This window comes from Lathyrus oleraceus, chromosome 4 (genome assembly GCF_024323335.1).
Source record: "Lathyrus oleraceus cultivar Zhongwan6 chromosome 4, CAAS_Psat_ZW6_1.0, whole genome shotgun sequence".
Lineage (NCBI taxonomy): Eukaryota > Viridiplantae > Streptophyta > Magnoliopsida > Fabales > Fabaceae > Lathyrus > Lathyrus oleraceus.
The window spans coordinates 380,535,508-380,557,969 of record NC_066582.1 but is presented as its reverse complement, the minus strand read 5'-3'; the positions used below and the strand labels follow the sequence as shown (position 1 = coordinate 380,557,969).

At 39.0% G+C, this 22,462-nt stretch overlaps 1 protein-coding gene across 1 annotated transcript in view; it reads left to right on the top strand.

Moving 5' to 3' along the window:
* Positions 1-1,919: 1,919 nt before the first annotated feature.
* LOC127137628 (myosin-8-like) overlaps positions 1,920-22,462 on the top strand; it is a 35,902-nt gene continuing 15,359 nt past the window's right edge. The window contains exon 1 of the mRNA XM_051064074.1: positions 1,920-2,035. Within this exon, the coding sequence (XP_050920031.1) occupies positions 1,920-2,035 (116 nt within the window). The remainder of the gene's footprint in view (positions 2,036-22,462) is intronic.

Sequence of the window (22,462 nt, the reverse complement as noted above, 5' to 3'; positions counted from 1 at the left end):
TTTTATCACATTCCTATTTGATCTTATCTTCAAGTTCATTGGCTTCTGATGAAAGTTGATGAATCATGAAATGAAGAAACATAAAGCTTCAACTACATAACATAACTTCAAAAGTTTGGTGATCCGAGTCATGTCTAGAAGCATGAAATGAGAGAACATTACAACAACAACATCGTGTCTCCTCATAAGCTTCTCAGGAGTGAATCAACACAGAAGTAGAAAGATCATTACAGCAACAATATTGAACATCTTTCTGAACTCCTAATAGTTGGCCCAAAAGCGGATTTGGAACACATAATTCAGAAACTTATGACATTGCTCATCATATATTCAGAATCATAACTGGTTGTTAAATCTACACAATAACAAACCATTAGGGTACCAAAATTATTCTCACACAAATACGATATTGTTATAATCAAAACTCAAGGTATAGATGCAAAACCAAATTTCTTCTAACAATCTCTCCCTTTTTGATGATGACAAAACATGTATTTTGATGAACAATTTTGTATAGGGTAATCACAAAAGAACATATCTTACAGAAGCACAAGGCTCCCCCTAAGATGTATAATCCTATAAATTAAAATCAGAATGAAAGAACACTTTCATGATTAACCTTTTTGAAATACCAGAGTGAATTTTTTGTCAGTATCTGGTTTATCTTCAGAAGTTTATTGATATTTTCCAGAGCACTGGTTTGATAACATCCTCATTCTGATAAGTTCGACTTCATAAGATTTGTTAAGTTCTTTTGAAGAAACTTTAGAGATGGTTATCTTCTTAAATGAACTGGTTTTCTTATAAGAACCTTAATTTTTCAAGTTTGATTACTATAGAAGAAATTATTTCTTATAACTGGATTCCAATTCCATGATTTTCATAATTTTTTTTCCAGAAACACTTCGATTCTTAGTTCCTTGAATCTGATATTCAATCCTTAGCATGAAGGTGTATAGACTCAGATAGAACACCATTTCATCAGGAATTGGTAACTTATATTCTGATCTTTGATTATAACAATTGTAATTCTTGAGATATAACCTTGCAAAACACTTAACAAACTCTTTTTCGAAGTAGTTGTTAGCATAAAACATTAATCAATGTTTGGGTTTTTAATTATGCAATCTAGATATCAAAATAAACACTAATTCTTCACCTTTGATACATTATGTTTTCTCCCCCTTTGTCATCAATCAAAAAGACATAGACAAAATAATAAAGATAAGAGAAACACACATATTTTCATTGAAAATTCCAAAAAGGAAGTGAAAGATAGAATCAATAAAAAAAACAAGCAGAAGTTTTAAGAAACTAAAATGGCTAGGGGTTCTGAGGAGGTGGAGGAGGAAGAGGAAGTCTTAAGAGAATCAACTGAAACATGATGTCCTGTTTGTCCAGACGCTCATTGACCCTCGCATTGTTAGCCTTAATTTCCTCAATAGTCTTAAAAAGTACAAGAGGAATAGGTTGAGAGGCAAAAACTTCAAACTAATGAGTCTCAGAAACGACAACATGACCAGTAGCTGCTTCCTCTTCGACAACTTCAGGAGTAACTTCCTTGACCTCTAGAGAAGGAAGACATAGTTGAGAGTTTCTTAACATCCAAAATTCCATTAAGGGAATAAACCCTGAACAAAATTTTCTTTCATCAAGTTTATACCCAAAATCCTTCAACTTTGAGATCTTAAAATCAACCCATCTTTTGTAAGCTTCCCATGCAGAATCACTCGCAACCAGATTTGCTGAAGAACGATTGATAATCATTGCTTCATGTAGACAAATTTTAAATTCTGATTCAAACCTATCCAGAATCTTACCAATGTTAGGAGAGGATTATGGGGGTTTGGGGTAGTTAATATGAGGTTGAATTTAGACTTATCAAAGCCAGGACCATAAACTGATGGAAATGATGGAAAATGATAGGAGGTGGTTCATGGTCAGATGAAATGGGTTCTGGTTTAAAGTTTAAAATACCATCAGGAGTTCCATCAGACACATGTCCATCAGAAACTCTTAAAGCAGATGTTTTGGGGTTGTGATATTCAGAAAGCTCATGTTTCAGAGTCAACAAAAAAACATTCTTAGAATCTAATCTAGAGTTTTGAAGACTTAAACATTATGAAATACATCTTTTCATTATGTACATAATTTCATAAATATGTTTTTCAGAATGAACACAAATCTATCTTCAGCAAGGGGTTTTGTAAATATATCAGCCCATTGATGGTATGTATCAACAAATTTTAAATGAAAAATGCCCTTCTAAACATAGTCACATAAAAAGTGATGTTTAATTTCAAAATGCTTAGCTCTAAAATGCAAGATAGGATTCTTAGATAAAAAAAGAAAAAGTATTATCACAGAGAATATGAGTGTTACTCTAAAAAATTTAATAATCTTCCAGTTGACTCTTCATCTAGAGTATTTGACTGCTGCATCCAGAAGCTGCAATATATTCAGATTTGTTTATTGAAAGCGCGATTGTTGAGTGTCTCTTGCTGGACCATGAGATTAAGTTATCTCCCAAAAATTGGCAACTTCCAGAAGTACTTTTCCTTTCTATTCTGTCTCCAGCATAATCAGCATCATAATAGCCTACTGAGTCGTATTCACTTGATTTTCTATAAAACAAACCAAGGTTAGTAGTACCTTTCAGATACCTAAAGATTCTCTTAACAACAGTTAATTGAGTTTCTCTGGGATCTAATTAGAAGCGAGCACATAAGCAGACATTGAATAAGATATCACATCTAAAAGCGATTAGATATAAAAAAGAGCCTGTCATACCTCTGAATAGCTTTTGATTTACCTTATTTCTTACCTCTTCTTTCTCCAGAATATATGTAGGAGGCATTGGATTATTTGCTAGCTTAAATTATGATAAGTTAAACTTCTTCAGAAGTTCCTTTGTATATTTTCTCTGATGAATATACGTTCATTTTGAACATTGATCAATCTGGATTCCCAGAAAGAATTTGAGTTCTCCCATTAGACTCATTTCAAATTCTACCTGCATTGACTTAGCAAAATCCTTGCAGAATGATGCATTAGCATAACCAAAAATAATATCATCAACATAAATTTGCACAACCAGAATATCATTCTTAAATTTTTTGCAAAAGAGAGTTGTGTCCACTTTCCCTATGGTAAAATTATTTTCCAAAAGAAAGTTACTTAGTCTATCATACCAAGCTCTAGGAGCTTGCTCCAGACCATATAACGATTTTTTAAATTTAAAAACAAAATTAGAATTTTGAGAACTTTTAAAATCAGGAGGTTGATACACATATACTTCTTCAGAAATATATCCATTCAAGAATGCACTCTTAACATCCATCTGATAAAGGATGATGTTATGATTTACTGCAAATGATCACTTCTGACTTTGACTATTTTGCAATTAATTTTTATTTGCACTAGTGAGCAAAAGGTTGAAAACACAGAATGTGACTCATCCCTGTAATTTAAGAACTTTACCCATGTCCAACAGTTTTAGTCATCAACTATGACCAATCCATACTTCTTTACATTGATAGAAGCAGGTTTCACTGGTCCAAACAAATCAATGTGTAAAAGTTCTAACGGTCTAGAGGTAGAAAGAACAGATTTTGCTTTGAAGGATGTTTTAGAAAACTTGCCTTTTTGACATGCTTTACAAATAGAATCTAAAGCGAACTTCAGGTTGGATAGACCTCTGACTAATCCAAGCTTATTTAGCTTAGAAATCCTTCTCATGCTAACGTGGCCCAAACGTCTATGCCATACCCATTGCTCCACATTAACATACATTAGACATTTTACATTTTGATCTTCAAGATCAGAAAGTCTAATTTTATAAACGTTGTTCTTTCTCTTTCTATGAAAAAGGATTGTACCATCTTTTTGACTGAAAGCCTTACATGACTTTTGATTAAAGATGATATTATAACCATTGTCACTAAGTTGACTAATAGAAAATAGGTTATGCATCAAACCATCAACTAAACGAACATTAGTAACAGAAGGAAGTTTAGCGTTACCAATGGTTCTAGAGCCAATGATCTTTCCTTTCTAGTTTCCTCCGAAACCAACGAAGCCTCTAGGCTTAAGTTCTAAATCTTGGAACATATACCTTTTGCCCTTCATGTGTCGCAAGCACCCATTATCCAGGGAACCATGACTAGTGTTTCAGCTGAGATGTTAAGGATGTTTGCAACATAAATTATTTTATCCTTAGGTACCCACTTTCTGGGTCCTCTCTTGTTAGTTATCCCAAAGTTTCTTACAACTTTGGATCTTTTAGCAGAAGGATAATCATGAGAGATTTGTGCATGATACTTAGGTTTCATAACAGAGTTCTTATCCTTTGTATGTTTCTATGTATGTGCAGAAGTATAAAGCTCAGTGCCAGCAGACACGAAATGCACATAGAGAGGTTTTGGTTTTACCTTTTGAATTTCGTCAAGTTTTATAGGTTATGTACAAACTAAACCTTTCTTGCCATTTCAGCTAACTCCATAGATCAAGGAAGTCATTTTGCTTCTATTTATGCTTTTAGCAATAGAGTACTGGAATGCTCTGTCATATCTAATGAGGCAATGAGTACCATAAGCTTCTGAGCTTATTTCCTCCTCTAGTTTTGAAAATTTTCTTTTCAAAGCAAAGTTTTTACTTTCTAAAGAAAATACTTTTTCATTTAGAGAGGAAATATCTTTCTCAAACTCTCTCCGAGTTTCAGAAGTAATAACTTGGACTTATTTAAGGTCCTTGTATTTACTCTAAAGACTTTGGTACTTTTCCAGCATTTCAGAGAGACATGATCCAATATCAGAACGAGATAGGTTAGAAAATACCACTTCAAAATCAGAGTCAAATTTTGATTATGATAATACCTTGTCTTCTGGTTCTCCATAATTTGTAGGATCATCTGTAGTTGCCATTAGTGTAACATTTGATTTTTCTTCGTCCGAATCTTCTTCTTCAAATTCTGAGTCATCTCAAGTAGCCATCAACCCCTTCTTGCCTTTAGATAAACTCTTCTTAGGTCTTTTGTCCTTTTTCCACTTAGGACAATCATTTTTGTAGTGGCCTGGCTCCTTGCACTCGAAGCAGATAACTTATTTTCCAGAACCTTGCTTCTTCTGTCTAGACGAAGAATTGAAGTGACCAACAGTCCTTCTGAGTCCTCTCAACTTTCCTTGACCATTTTTCATATGCTTCCAGAGTATATTGACTGCCATTGAAATTAAAGACAACTCATCATCATCTTCTGAGTCTTCATCAGATCCTTCTGATTCTTCCTCAACTTGATAATCTATTGTCTTCTCAGGATTGGATTTTAGAGCAACGAATTCACCTCGCTTATGAGGTTCATCTTCTTCAAGCTCAATCTAATGGATTCTTAAAGAACTAACAAGTTCTTCAAGACCTATGTTGTTGAGATCCTTTTCCATCTTTAAGGAAGTTACCACATGTCTCCTTTTTTTGGAAAGACTTCTGATGATTTTCTTGACATGGTCAGCTATAGAGTATCCTTTGTCCAGAACTTTAAGTCCTGCAACAAGTATTTGAAACCATGAGAACATAGTCTTAACTATTTCATCATCTTCCATTTTGAATGCCTCATTTTTATTGATTAAGGCCAAGGCCTTTGTCTCCTTTACTTGAGCATTTCCCTCACGAGTCATCCTTAGACGTTCAAAAATGGATTTGACAAAATCTCTATTTGTTATCTTTTCATACTCCGTATAAGAGATATCATTGAGCAATATGGTTTTGGCCTTATGGTGATATTTGAAAATTTTGTTTTGTTGGTTAGTGTAATACCCCAAAATTTACCCTTCATTTTTCCTGAAAAAAAAAAAAAAAGAAAAAAAATTATTTAATTAATTAATTAATTAATTAATTAATTAAATAAATAAAATAAATAAATAAAATATAACAAATTTTTTTGGACTTGGGTCTCCCTCATTTGAGCCCACTACCCACTAAAATCAGTCTATAAATACTGAAGTTTCAGTAGAGGAAAAAACACTTGGAGTTACACGGGGAGTTACACTGGGAGATTCACTGGAAAAAGATAGTGAGAGAAAGAAGACAAAACAAAGGGGGATTTTGAGGAGGAACAAAACCCTGAGGAAAAAGATAGTGAGAGAAGACCTGACAGAGAACTCAGAGCAGCCTCCAAACCCTGAAGGGAACTCAACTTGTAAACCTCACGGGTGCAACTCAATTTCAATCAAGCTCTCCAATCAGGTTTGCCCTATATCCATCTTCTTTATGCCTTTAATTTGAATGCTCTAAATGTATGAGGTATTATGGGTGAATTTGATACCTTTTTTTTGTGAGCCTTTTGTGAATTTTGATGGAATTATTCATGTGGTTACATTTTGATTTAGGGGCAACTCTGGGTTACCCTATTTTGTTTCTCTAACCTGTCTTTGTGTTGCCATGGCATTGTTTTCCCTGGATTTCACCTTGTTTGTCTAACCTTTCTGTTGAGTTTTCTCGAGGGCTCACATACTCTTGCAGGGATACCATCCGGAGGTTTATCCTAATTAATCGTATTGACTGATTTTCTTTGATGGTCTAGCTGGAGAGATCTCAGGGTTGCTACTCCTTTAATTGCTGTAACTTCGGATCTTTATCCGTGTAGTAATTTTTTCCCTTTCTCATACTTTATCGCTTTCTTAGCTGGAAGACCTCGATAGGAGGCAATGTTTGGGCCCCTTGGTGGCATTTTACTTTGAGATACATGTTTTGTGTTTTGTATTCATATCCCCACATGTAGCGCGGTTCCTTCGTCAAGGACTGCCTGTTTGCCCTCGAGCATCCCAAACCCTAAAACCCAAAGCAACACGTTTACTCCTTCTACTACAGGCGAGTAAGTCTCCAAAGGTCGAGCATCCGGTAGATTGCGTAGTGACGTCGTTCGTCCAAAACCCAATCCATAACCCCGTAGTTAGCCGAACTACGGCTTGCTCTGATTCTCATTCCAGATGAGATACGTAGGCATAAGATGCGATGTCTTAGCGAGCACACATCCCCCCAACCCATAGGTCAGCCGAGCTACGAAGACTCTGATTCTCATATTCAAATGAGATACGTATGCAGTGGATGCGACATCCACGCGAGTCATTTCTCTTAACCTTTTAGTAAATAGTACATTAGGCAAACCCACACCCTTTAGACAAAAAGCCACAAAAGTGGATCCCGTAGAGTACTACGGATGCGTAGGGGTGCTGATACCTTCCCTTCGCATAACCGACTCCCGAACCCAAGATTTGGTTGCGAGACCCCGTCTTGTCCTTTCCTTTTTCAGGTTTACTTCGAGCGTTTCCTTTCCCTCCTTTGGGATAAATAACGCACGGTGGCGACTCTTCTGTCATTTTTCTTTCGCCGGTTGTTTTTTTTGCACACTGTATTTTTCAGGTTGCGACAGCTGGCGACTCTGCTGGGGACCTTAAGAAGTTGACCTCTTGCTGGTCCATCTTCCCTAAGCGAGTCCCTCCTAGCTTTTGTAGTTTGTTTGTTTATTGGGTGTTCATGCTTTTGTACAGTTATTTATTTACCTGCTTTACCTTATTACATTGTGTACATATCATTGTTGTATCTGTTGGCTGGCTATGGCTGCTTGGTGATCTTTGTGAGATGAGTTCTATACCCGAACTCGAGTGCACTTAAGATAGGAGAATGGCATAGTCCTGTCAACTTGTGTGGAGTATTCCTTAGCGAGTTGACATGCAAGCCCATTCACTTGGTGGAGGTCATGTTGAGATCAATAATGTCACATAAGTAAGTTGTGGTTAGACATTACTTGTTCCAATATAGACCTAAGAAGCCAAGGACCTTAGTTTACCAAACCCATCTTGGCCTATTTGTAGGACGTAGTGCGAAAGTCGTTCAAATGTAAGATTTGATACGATTGTTACGCGATACTACACTCATAAGAGTCTCTCTTGAGAATATTGTTGGAATACGAGTAGTCGTTCCTCTGATAATATCCGAAAGATGGGATTATGACTATGGGAACCTTTTGTAGAACATGTTTGGCAGGTTTAAACCTTAGTACACTCCTTTTGGGTGGTTCTTAACCTAAACTCCATGCTCGTGACTTGCGACAAACCCTTGATTCATGGTTGATCCGATCAGGTATCCTTAATATCAATGAAACTTGGGTGTTGATAAGGTGTAAACCATAATCCGCCAAAATGGGTGGTTGATATTAAGGATAACATGATCCATCCCATGACCTTTGTTTGGTGTACTCTTAATTTCTCTCCAGACAGTGCAACCTGACAGATGTTCAAGCAGATACAGAAATCCTGATTGACATGCCACTGCATTGCATTCACATCATCACATCATTTGCATTCACATCACTTAACACATGTTTATCCATTTCTGTGGGGTTTATATCTTCTACTTGATTCTAGTCGGAATTTTCTTGGTTCTCATCAACGGCTTAGTCTTTTTTTTTACACTGTTTATCAAATGTGAGACTGGAATCAAGGGGGTAGAATACTTTTGGAATTGATAAACATGTCATTGCATTTGCATAGTCATCCGCATGTCTTGCATAACAGGTACCGCCACAGTGTTCTCAGTTTGTTTGGTGTCCCACTAGCAGGATAACTGACTCAGGCATTCACCGATACGGTACCCGGAGGAACCAACAGAGAGTAATGGAAAGCCTACAGGCAGAGCTCGCCGAGATGAAGATTCGCATGAATCAATTCATGGATTTGGTTCAAGGGGTGGCTCAAGGACAGCAGGAGCTTAGATTGTTGGTGCAGAGGGATCCCCCTATTACTCAACCGGAGACGCTAGCTGATCCTCCCGCTGGATAGGCTAATGGTCCCAATGGACCGGGGCCTATCCCAATCCTACATGTCACCTCCGGTCAACAACCCATTCAGGATGGTCAGGATGATCAGTTCCCCTTGCTTCAGGAAGACTTTGGCATGGACCCCATGTTTAGAAGATTGGAAGAAAGGTTGAAAGCTGTGGAAGGACAGAATCCTCTGGGAGTAGATGTTGCTGACCTGGGGCTGGTCCCAGGTGTGAGGGTGCCACCGAAATTCAAGGTCCCGATATTTGACAAATACAATGGAAGCTCTTGCCCCAAAACTCACGTGCAAGCCTATTTCCGTAAAATGGTTGCGTACTCTGATGACGAGAAGCTACTTATGTACTTCTTCCAGGATAGCCTAGCTGGGGCATCCTTGGAATGGTATATGAGGCTGGACAGAGCCCACATCCGTTGCTGGAGGGATTTGGCAGAGGCTTTGGTGAAGCAGTATCAGTATAATGCAGACATGGCTCCGGACAGAACTCAACTTCAGAATCTGTCTCTTAAAAGCAATGAGTGCTTCAGGGAATACGCTCAACGCTGGAGGGATACAGCTTCCCGTGTTCAGCCTCCTATGTTGGAAAAGGAAATGGCCAACATGTTCATGAATACGCTGCCTGAACCTTACTTGGAGCGTCTGGTAGGTTGCAATGCTTCCAACTTTGCTGATGTGGTCTCTACTGGAGAAAGGATGGAGAATTACCTAAAGACATACAAGATCCAGAGTGGAGGTGGATCCTCATCAGGGGTGAAGAAGCCGTTCATTCAGGGACAGAAGAGGAGAGAAGGGGATGCAAATGCCATATCTTCTTATCAGAACAGGGATAACCGGGGGAATAACTTTCAGAATTATCACCAACAACCGTATGTTGCGGCTGTGACCATTCTAGCTGCAGCACCACTACAACAACAACAATCACAACGTCAACCAGCTCAGTATCAACAGCAGCAACAACCGGGTAACAGACCCGCTTATCAACCGAGGCCAAGGACGATGGACCGGTGTTTCGACACTCTTCCAATGTCGTACGCCCAGTTACTTTCTAGTCTTCAACAACTACAACTTCTGCAATTGCGCACTCTAGCTCCTCCTGTTGGTAGACTTCCGGTGGGTTACGACGCCAACGCTAGGTGTAGCTTCCACTCTGGGGCACCTGGCCATGACATTGAGAACTGCAAAGCTTTTAAGCACGTAGTTCAGGACCTCATAGATTCAAAGGCCATCGACCTTGCACCAGCTCCGAATGTCGTCAACAATCCCATGCCCCAGCATGGTGGTGCGAACGTTAATTTGGTAGAGGGAGAAGCCAAGTACATTAAGGATGTGTTGAGGTTGAAGACTCCATTGTTGGATATCAAAGGATGCTTGCTGAAGGCCGATGTCTTCCCCAGTTGTGGGAAGGGTTGTTTGGATTGTGCCACTCAGAGTGGAGGTTGTTTGAAGCTACAGCAGGGTATCCAGGCCTTGCTCAACAAAGGTATCCTCCAGGTTGAAGATTTGTCTGTCCAAGAGTCTGTGGAAGAGGTTAAAGCGGGTGCCTCTATCTCATCCTTTAAGCAGGCACGGGCCGTGGTGGATTCAGGTGTTGCTCCCGGTTGGGGGCGTCTGTTGGAATTACCAATAAAAGAAGATAAGTTCGGTATTGGGTATCAGCCAGTTTTGACTTCTACAACACTTCAGGGGCCGATCACTTTCTCCAGTGCTGGCATCGTTCAGTATGGTCAAGTCTCTGCAGTCAACAAAGAAGATGGGGATAGTGATTGTGACATCGACAACTGGGTGCGTCCGAGGATCCCGGGTGAAGTCATCAACAATTGGTCTTCTGAAGAGATTATCCAAGTCACTCTTCTTGAAGAGTAATTTTCTTTGTTTATTCATGCATATCCAAGTCTTACGTTCCGCCCAGGGCGTAATGACTCATTGTAGGGCCCGTCTATGTGACACTTGCATTTTTATCATAAATAAAGGACGTCTTTTTGCATTCAAATATTTCGTTCACTGTCTTTCTATTTTTGCAGTTTTTCAAAATAAAAAAAAATGGCAATGTTTTGTTTAGTTTTCACTTCTTGTTCACACTCATAAGCACATACCACCACTCATGCAGATGCACGTCACCGGATCCTATTGATAACGTTTCTGCTACGGCTCGCTTCGACTTTGAAAATCCAATCTTTCAAGCTGAAAAAGAGGATGATGAAGACTGTGAACTCCCTGAAGAGCTTACCAGGTTATTAAAACAAGAGGAAAGGGTTATTCAACCGCATCGAGAGTCTGTTGAAGTGATTAATCTCGGCACCGAGGACGCCAAGAGAGAAATCAAGATAGGGGCTGTTTTGGGAGATGATGTGAAGAAAGGGCTGATTGAATTGCTGCAAGAATACGTTGACATCTTCGCCTGGTCTTATCAGGACATGCCTGGGCTGGACACAGACATCGTGGTACACCGCTTGCCTCACAAAGAAGGTTGTCCTCCGGTCAAGCAGAAACTCAGAAGAACAAGACCAGAGATGGCTGTCAAGATAAAGGAAGAAGTACAAAAGCAGTTGGATGCAGGGTTTCTAGCAGTCACCAATTATCCGCCATGGGTTGCAAACATCGTCCCAGTACCTAAGAAGGATGGAAAGGTACGGATGTGTGTCGACTACCGGGATCTGAACAGAGCTAGCCCTAAAGATGATTTCCCATTACCTCACATCGATGTTTTGGTGGATAATACAGCTCAGTTCTCGGTATTCTCCTTCATGGATGGCTTTTCTGGCTATAACCAAATCAAGATGGCACCAGAAGACATGGAAAAGACAACTTTCATAACCCCATGGGGCACCTTCTGCTACAAGGTGATGCCGTTTGGTCTGAAAAATGCCGGAGCAACATATCAGCGAGCAATGGTGACTCTGTTCCATGATATGATTCATCATGAAATCGAGGTTTATGTGGATGATATGATTGCCAAATCTCAGACAGAAGAAGAACATTTGGTGAATCTGCAGAAATTGTTTGAACGGCTAAGGAAATTCAAACTGAGACTTAACCCGAACAAGTGCACTTTCGGGGTGAGATCTGGAAAACTGTTGGGTTTTATTGTTAGTGAAAAAGGGATTGAGGTGGATCCTGACAAAGTGAAAGCAATACAGGAAATGCCTGAGCCAAGCACCGAGAAGCAAGTCCGTAGTTTCTTAGGGAGGTTGAACTACATTGCAAGGTTCATCTCTCACCTAACAGCCACGTGTGAGCCGATTTTCAAATTGCTGAGGAAAGATCAGGCTATCAGGTGGAATGAAGATTGTCAAAGGGCTTTCGAGAACATAAAAGAGTATCTACAGAAACCTCCGATCCTTATACCTCCAGTTCCTGGGAGACCTCTGATAATGTACCTATCAGTGACTGAGAACTCGATGGGGTGTGTATTGGGACAGCATGACGAGTCTGGTCGAAAAGAGCATGCCATATACTACCTTAGCAAAAAGTTTACCGACTGTGAAATCAAATATTCGCAGCTTGAGAAAACTTGCTGTGCTTTGGCCTGGGCTGCTCGCCGATTGAGGCAGTATATGTTGAACCATACTACCTTGTTGATTTCTAAGATTGATCCAGTGAAGTACATCTTTGAGAAGCCGGCTCTCACCGGACGTGTTGCCCGTTGGCAAATGGTACTGACAGAGTACGATATCCAGTATACATTCCAGAAAGCCATCAAAGGGAGTATTCTGTCAGACTATCTTGCTCAGCAGCCGATTGATGATTATGAGCTGATGAAGTTTGATTTTCCAGATGAAGACATCATGTTCCTCAAGATGAAAGACTGTGAAGAGCCAGTTGTTGAGGAGGGACCTGATCCAAACGAAAAGTGGACTTTGTTGTTTGATGGGGCTGTCAATGCTAGAGGAACTGGAATTGGTGCTGTCATTACAACTCCGAAAGGTGCCCACATACCTTTCACCGCTCGTTTGACTTTTGAGTGCACAAATAATGAAGCTGAGTACGAGGCCTGTATCTTGGGCATTGAGCAAGCCATTGATCTGAGAATCAAGACTCTGGACATCTTCGGAGATTCAGCTCTGGTGATTAATCAAGTGAATGGTGATTGGAATACTCTCCAGCCCACTCTGGTCCCCTACAGAGATTACACGAGAAGACTGTTGACTTTCTTCACAACAGTAAAATTGTATCATATACCTCGTGATGAGAACCAGATGGCAGACGCACTTGCTACTCTATCCTCCATGATCAAGGTAATTCGTTGGAACCATGCTCCCAGGATCGATGTGATGCGCCTTGACAGGGCCGCGTATGTGTTTGCTGCTGAACTGGTAGTCGATGACAAGCCCTGGTATCACGATATCAAGTGCTTTCTGAAGAATCAAGAGTACCCTGCAGGGGCATCCAACAATGACAGAAAGACTTTGAGAAGATTGGCAGGCAGTTTCTTCTTGAACAAAGACGATGTGTTGTATAAGAGGAACTTCGACATGGTTTTGCTCAGATGTGTGGACAGACACGAGGCGGACATATTAATACAGGAAGTTCATGAAGGTTCCTTCGGTACTCATGTCGGCGGACATACAATGGCTAAGAAATTGTTGAGAGCGGGTTATTATTGGATGACCATGGAATCAGATTATTTCAAGTATGCTCGGAAGTGTCATAAATGCCAGATTTATGCTGATAAGGTGCATGTACCGCCGAATCCTCTGAATGTGATGGCTTCGCCGTGGCCGTTTGCTATGTGGGGTATTGACATGATTGGAAAGATTGAGCCGACTGCTTCCAATGGGCATCACTTCATCCTTGTTGCCATCGACTATTTCACCAAGTGGGTCGAAGCAGCGTCGTTCGCGAATGTCACCAGGCATGTGATTGCCCGTTTTATCAAGAAAGAAATCATTTGTCGCTATGGGATTCCCGAAAGAATCATTACTGATAATGGTTCTAATCTCAACAACAAAATGATAAAGGAGTTTTGTCAGAACTTCAACATTCAGCATCACAATTCTTCCCCTTACCGCCCTAAGATGAACGACGCTGTTGAGGCGGCAAATAAGAACATAAAGAATATTGTGCAGAAGATGGTCGTCATGTACAGAGATTGGCATGAGATGCTACCTTTCGCCTTGCATGGGTACCGCACTTCAGTACGTACATCGACCGGGGCAACCCCCTTACTCCCTGGTGTATGGTATGGAAGCAGTCCTACCTGTTGAAGTGGAGATTCCTTCTCTAAGAGTCATGTTGGATGTCAAGTTAGATGAAGCTGAATGGATTCGGACAAGGTTCAATGAGTTGGGTCTTATCGAAGAGAAGCGAATGGCAGCCATTTGTCATGGGCAGTTGTATCAAAGTCGGATGAAGAGAGCCTTTGATCAGAAAGTGCATCCTCGTTGTTTCCAAGTCGGAGATTTAGTGTTGAAAAGGATCCTTCCTCCTCAGACAGATCACAGGGGCAAGTGGACTCCTAACTATGATGGACCGTATATTGTCACCAAGGTTTTTGATGGTGGGGCTTTAATGCTTGCAACTATGGATGGTGAAAACTTCACTTCCCCTGTGAACTCAGACGCAGTTAAAAAATACTTCGCATAAAATAGACCCGCTGGACAGTAAAAAAGAGTAGTCCAGGCAAAAATGGGCGTCCCGGCGAACCAAGAAAATGAAAGGGTTCGGGCAAAAATTAGGGACAAAAATAAAAAAAAAGATTGTACACCCGGTAAGTTGAAAACCTGAAAAGGCAACTTAGGCAAAAATGGGTATCCCGGTGGATCGAAAACCCGAAAAGGGCGATCCAGGCAAAAGTTAGGGATTAAGCGAATGACTGCGTTCTGAGTCATTCTGAATCTCATCTCGTGCCAATGACTGGAAATTTTTGAAGGATAGGAAACAGTCCAATCACTCTTTCAGAAAGCTGATCATCTGGAGGATCTTGAAGACGGGCAAGTCATAGCAGAATTGGAACCCAATAGAAATCCATTTCACATTGCCATTAGATTAATTTCTGTTTTTATCTATTGTGCGATTACCTCTTTCCAGGGATTGCTTCTTAATGTAAATTCCTATTCAGAGGCCATTCAATCAATAAAATCATGTTATTCAGTATATCTCTGTTTTCATTTTCATTTTACTGTTTTGTTTGCAAAAATAACGTCCGAATTTTTGATAAACATTGCATCATGACACATAAGGGCTTTACAGGTACATGCTTAATAAACATTTAAAATTGCTGTAAATTTTAAGTGCTTTGGATCGTCTATTCAAAACAGATACCCTCGGGGCATTTCCTTAAAATTCCCTGCAGATGATCGTGAATATCTTCCCCAGTGAAGTCACCAACAGACAAATTCGGTGTCTTATCCCTGCAGAGCTGATCAGAGCGTTGGATTCTTCAATCCCCAGCAGTTTCTCACCACCATACTTCCCCAAGCGGTTGTTTCAGGACATACACTCCCTAGTAGAGTTGATAGTACCAGACTACATATCCCCAACGGGGTTGACAGTGCCAGACTTTATCTTCCCAGCAGAAGTGGCTGCTCCTTAGAGTTCGATGCCAGATCGATAATCCCAATGCCAGATCCATGGTTTCTTTCCTTGAAGCAGAACCTCGGTACCGTATCAGTGTTTGCTCCCCCTGCTGAGTCATCTCTCGCAAATCGTGGTTGCCAGAACCATTGTAGCTTTCCTCAGCAGCAGGCTTCCAATGCCATTCTTTCCCCGATCAAAGTCTCGGTATGGCCAGAACACCGCATGGCTAGTCATCTCCCCACAGAGTTCATTGTGGTGTGTATCTCCAGCAGCCTGGCCAGAGCCCAGAGGATGGTAATCATTTCCCCAGCAGATCCCCTTGCCTCGGCTTGGCATTCTACCCAGCATTTCGCATCCCTGCATGTAGAATCATATTGCATTGCATCCTTCCAAATCGCGTAGCATTTCCATTTTCATGGAGCATTACGCCATTGAAAAATTCAAACATACGCATGTAAGCATAAAACATTCTCGGTATCCCAAGTGATAAGCTAGAAGTTGTTTCCAGTACTCAGACTGAAGATTGTTCATGACTTACCTTTGTTATCCCCAGCAAGTGTCATTGGCCCATGCGCCGCCTCTATTATCATTCCCTATTTCTGCCAATGCTAACAGGCATGAAGTTTTCCGATGTTCAGATCGAAGAAGTTTCCGACGTTCAGGTTGATGCAACTTGTGGCATTCATGCCAGTTTTCCGGTATCCAGACCGAAGTGGCATTCAGGCCAGTTTTCCGGTATCCAGACCGAAGTGGCATTCAGGCCAATTTTCCGATATTCAGATCGAAGAAGTTTCCGACGTTCAGGTCGATGCAACTTGTGGCATTCAGGCCAATTTTCCGATATTCAGATCGAAGAAGTTTCCGACGTTCAGGTCGATGCAACTTGTGGCATTCAGGCCAATTTTCCGATATTCAAACCGAAGTGGCATTCAAGCCAGTTTTCCGGTATCCAGACCGAAGTGGCATTCAGGCCAGTTTTTCGATATCCAGACCGAAGTGGCGTTCAGGCCAGTTTTCCGATGTTCAGATCGAAGAAGTTTCCGACGGTCAGGTCGATGCGACTTGTGGCATTCAGGCCAGTGTTCCGATATTCAGATCGAAGTGGCATTCAGGCTAATGTTCCGATATTCAGATCGAAGTGGCATTCAGGCCAGTTTTCCCGATATTCAGATCGAAGTGGCATTCAGGCCAAGTCTTTCCGATGTTCAGATCGAAGAAGTTTCCGACGTTCAGGTCGATGCGACTTATGGCATTCAGGCCGATTTTCCGATGTTCAGATCGAAGAAGTTTCCGACGTTCAGGTCGATGCGACTTGTGGCATTCAGGCCAAGTTTCCGATGTTCAGATCGAAATCCTTTCCAGTATTCAGACTGATGAGCGGCATTCAGGCCATGGTTATTTCTGTGTTACCATTTATTTTGGTATCCAGTTTAACATTCTTTTTCGATATTCAGACTGACTCTCACCGTACCAGACGGATTCTTCTTTCAAGACCACCTCTTTGCCGATTCTGACAGACATTGTTACTTCACTTCACTTCAGTGTAAATTTTTGGGCTTTTATTGTATTCAATCCCTTGATACCTCGAAAGCACGAAAGCAGCTGCCATCTTCTTTCCGGGTCTCCAGTTGATTGAATAGGGGCAGCTGTAATACCCCAAAATTTACCCTTCATTTTTCCTGAAAAAACAAAAAAAGAAAAAAAGAAAAAAAAGAAAAAAAAAAAAAAAAAAAAAGAAAAAAAAAAAAATATTTAATTAATTAATTAATTAATTAAATAAATAAATAAATAAATAAAATAAATAAAATATAACAAAGTTTTTTGGACTTGGGTCTCCCTCATTTGAGCCCACTACCCACGAAAATCAGTCTATAAATACTGAAGTTTCAGTAGAGGAAAAGACACTTGGAGTTACACTTGGAGTTACACGGGGAGTTACACTGGGAGATTCACTGGAAAAAGATAGTGAGAGAAAGAAGACAAAACAAAGGGGGATTTTGAGGAGGAACAAAACCCTGAGGAAAAAGATAGTGAGAGAAGACCTGACAGAGAACTCAGAGCAGCCTCCAAACCCTGAAGGGAACTCAACTTGTAAACCTCACGGGTGCAACTCAATTTCAATCAAGCTCTCCAATCAGGTTTGCCCTATATCCATCATCTTTATGCCTTTAATTTGAATGCTCTAAATGTATGAGGTATTATGGGTGAATTTGATACCTTTTTTTTGTGAGCCTTTTGTGAATTTTGATGGAATTATTCATGTGGTTACATTTTGATTTAGGGGCAACTCTGGGTTACCCTATTTTGTTTCTCTAACCTGTCTTTGTGTTGCCATGGCATTGTTTTCCCTGGATTTCACCTTGTTTGTCTAACCTTTCTGTTGAGTTTTCGCGAGGGCTCACATACTCTTGCAGGGATACCATCCGGAGGTTTATCCTAATTAATCGTATTGACTGATTTTCATTGATGGTCTAGCTGGAGAGATCTCAGGGTTGCTACTTCTTTAATTGCTGTAACTTCGGATCTTTATCCGTGTGGTAATTTTTTCCCTTTCTCATACTTTATCGCTTTCTTAGCTGGAAGACCTCGATAGGAGGCAATGTTTGGGCCCCTTGGTGGCATTTTACTTTGAGATACATGTTTTGTGTTTTGTATTCATATCCCCACATGTAGCACGGTTCCTTCGTCAAAGACTGCCTGTTTGCCCTCGAGCATCCCAAACTCTAAAACCCAAAGCAACACGTTTACTCCTTCTACTACAGGCGAGTAAGTCTCCAAAGGTCGAGCATCCGGTAGATTGCGTAGTGACGTCGTTCGTCCAAAACCCAATCCATAACCCCGTAGTTAGCCGAACTACGGCTTGCTCTGATTCTCATTCCAGATGAGATACGTAGGCATAAGATGCGATGTCTTAGCGAGCACACATCCACCCAACCCATAGGTCAGCCGAGCTACGAAGACTCTGATTCTCATATTTAGATGAGATACGTATGCAGTGGATGCGACATCCACGCGAGTCATTTATCTTAACCTTTTAGTAAATAGTACATTAGGCAAACCCACACCCTTTAGACAAAAAGCCACAAAAGTGGATCCCGTAGAGTACTACGGATGCGTAGGGGTGCTGATACCTTCCCTTCGCATAACCGACTCCCGAACCCAAGATTTGGTTGCGAGACCCCGTCTTGTCCTTTCCTTTTTCAGGTTTACTTCGAGCGTTTCCTTTCCCTCCTTTGGGATAAGTAACGCACGGTGGCGACTCTTCTGTCATTTTTCTTTCGCCGGTTGTTTTTTTTGCACACTGTATTTTTCAGGTTGCGACAATTAGTTATAACATTTCTTACTATAGTATTTCCTTCAGAGTTCACTGGGTGAACGTAGCCATCAATTACAAGATCCCTTAGATTAACATCGTAACCAAGAAAGAAACTGTCTACTCTATCTTTCCAATAGTCAAATTTCTCACTATCAAAGATATATGGTTTTGTACTATAATGATCTCTTTCATTATTGGTAACAACGTTAACAGCGACCATTATTTCTCACACAATTTGGATCGATACTGAACACAATGAGGTGTTGATAAAGTTTTTATCATAATCAGAACCAGAGCTCTGATGCCAATTGAAGGTGGGAAAAACACAAGAAAGGGGGGTTTGAATTGGATTTTACAAGCAAATGATTTTTCCAAAACCAGAACACCACTAACAAGTTAATAACAAAGAGATAAAAACAAAAGTATTTTATCCTGGTTCACTTGAAACTCAAAATTACTCCAGTTCACCCGTCAAGATGACTTTTCCTTATACACAAGGACTTAATACACTATAATCAACAAATTACAATAATCACAAAGAATAACCTTCTTTGTCTTCTCAAGGATCCAAATATACCCTAGTCTCCTCAAGGACTCACAAAGGACAACCTTCTTTGTCTTCTCATGGATAACCTCATCAAGGAATCAAATAAGTAGTTTGAATAATATTTTGTGTGTTACAAGATGCTTCTACACAAGCAAATTTTACACAAATGAATAACAAACACTTTAAATAAATATAGTGTATAAAAGAATGATAGCTTTTCACAAAGAAATAGATTTGTGAAAATACTGTGTTACCAACATTTTCCTTCAAGTCTCTAAGTCTCACTTATATAGCATAAGAAGAAGACCGTTGGAGGAAAAAATGGAGAAAGCTCATTGAGCGGTTGTCCACTGTTGGATGGGAAATAAGTGATACTGCATACTGTCCTTCATCCACAAAATCAGTGACATGTGTGATGTATAGTACTGTCCTAGCCCATAAAATCAGGTAGTGGAAAGGATGTTCGATTTGTACTATGTATTATTTGATCACATTCCCATTTGATCTTATCTTCAACTTCATTGGTTTATAATAAAAGTTGATGAAGCATGAAATGAAGAAACATAAAGCTGGATTCAGAAACTTCGATATCTTTGGTCAGAACCTTGACAACGTCAATAGTCTGGCTTGAGATCTTCAGAGTCTTCGGAATCTTCAGAGTCTTCAGAATCTTCAGTCAAAACCTTGATAACTTCAATCGTCTGGCACGAGATCTTCATAATCTTCAACTACATAACATAACTTCAAAAGTTTGGTGATCCGAGTCATGTCTAGAAGCATGAAATGAGAGAATATTACAACAACAACATCGTGTCTCCTCATAAGCTTCTCAGGAGTGAATCAACACAGAAGCAGAAAGATCATTGCAACAACAATATTGAACATCTTTCAGAACTTCTAATAGTTGGCACATAAGCGAATTTGGAACACATAGTTCAGAAATTGATGACATCGCTTATCATATATTCAGAATCAGAACTGGTTGTTAAAGCTACACAATAACTAACCATTAGGGTACCAAAATTATTCTCTCACAAATATGATATTGTTATCATGAAAACTCAAGGTATATATCTTGAACCAAGTCTTGTTCTAACAGACATTTCATGTATACATGTGTATGAGTGATTTCTAGGAAAAAATCAGTGTCTGCCTAAATAAATTTCCACATGTGTATTGAGACATGCAACAACCCACATGCATGTCCACATGTGTGTGAAATCCCGCCGCATCCTAGATATATATGTTAATGTGTCTACAACTTTATAAGGCTAAATATATTATGCTCACATGCATGTCCTCATACGTATGGGAACATGAAACAATATGATAAGCATGTCCACATGTGTATGGAATCTTGCAGCATTTTGACATGCATGTCCACTTGCATATGAAATTCTGCAGCATTTTCACATGTAGGCCATGATGCGTATGGACCCGTTTTTGGACACCCATATCAGTTTCAAAAAACTCAGATGAATATAAAAATAAGGAAACCCAAATTTATAGGTTTTGTTTCTGTTTTCTACAACAAGTTACAAAAGTGGAGCAGAAGAACACAATAGAAGCAAGGTGGAGCATCAATTTGATTTGAAGACTCTTCATCTTTGATTATTGTGTAATGTTGAAAAAATTTAATTATTATTATTATTATTATTATTATTATTATTATTATTATTATTATTATTATGCATGGCTAAACCTTTAGATGCTAGGAGCGAGTCCCTATTCTTGAATGAGTTGAATTTTCGATCTCTTACCACAATCACATATCCAACCATGTAATATATGTTCTCTAGGCGCCTCTTTTTTAATTTTTAAATTACATATTACCACAGTCACAATTAAAAACCGTTGTGATATGTTAAGAGTGACACTCTTCGAAATCTAACACCTGCAATATTTGTGTTTTTTCATTAATAAAAGGGTGTGTTCCCTTTATTTCTAATTTTAAATAAAAATTAAAAACTTGTCACCACGATCCAAAATAACACCCGTGGTGAAATATCAGGACATACCACCATGATTTATTTTAACATCCGTTGTGAAATAGTTTACTTGTATAAGCTAACTTAATTCACTTCAGAACAGACTGTGCTATAAGTCTAAAACCCTAACTTCTCTCGCCTTGTCCCAATATCTCAAAACTCCATCCTAGCTTCACAAAATTTCAACATAACTTCTCAAACTATTATGAATCAAGGGAAGGTGTCACGAAACAAGCAAGTTCATTTCATTATTTTTTCTTTTTCATAAATCTTTTCAAGTAAATGTACGTATGTAAACCAATTCATTTCAAAACTCCATTATTTTTTTGTATGATGATGTATGTAAGCTTTTTAAGCTTTTGTAGAGGTATATTGTTGTTGAGGTATGTTTGATAAACGTGTTGTGTCGTTGTTGAGGTATGTTTGATAAATGTGTTGTGTTTATGTTAAGGTTGATTTATGATTTTGTAGATAAATGAAGTTGTTTTTCTTGTTTGTTGATAAATGATTTTGTTTTCATAAGTTTATGATTTTGTTTACATATTTTTTGTTAAAGTATTTTTTTTTTGTTAGGTATGTTAATAAATGTTGTTGTTGAGTTATGTTTGATAAATTTATGTTAAGGTTAGTTTATAATTTTGTAGATAAAGGTTGTTGTTTGTGTTGTTTATTCATAAATGATTTTGTTTTGTTCATAAGTTTATTATTTAATTTACGTATTTTTTGTTGAATTATGTTGATGTTTTTAGTTAGGTATATTGATAAATATTGTATTTGATGTATGTTTGATATATTTATGTTAAGGTTGGTTTAGGATTTTGTAGATAAAAGTTTTTGTGTGTGTTATTTGTTCATAAATAATTTAATTTTGTTCATAAGTTTATGATTGGACTTATATATTTTTTGTTAAAGTATGTTGATGTTTTAGTTAGATATGTTGTTAAATATTTTGTTGAGATATGTTTGATAAATTTATGTTATAGTTAGTTCATGATTTTATAAATAAACTCATAAACTTACGTTAATAAATGTTTTGTGTGCTTTTTTCATGCCATTATTCATATCTTAATCTTGTTTTTTAGAATTTAGTTAAATGCTTCTAGTTCTTCAATTAACATTTTTTTACTAGTTTATTATGTAAAGTTAATACATTGCAGAATGAACTAGTAAAAAAGAAGTGTTGATCGAAGAACTACAAGCATTAAACAAAATTCTGAAGAGTGAGATACATATATAATGGATTGTAGAAAGCTAAAAATAAATT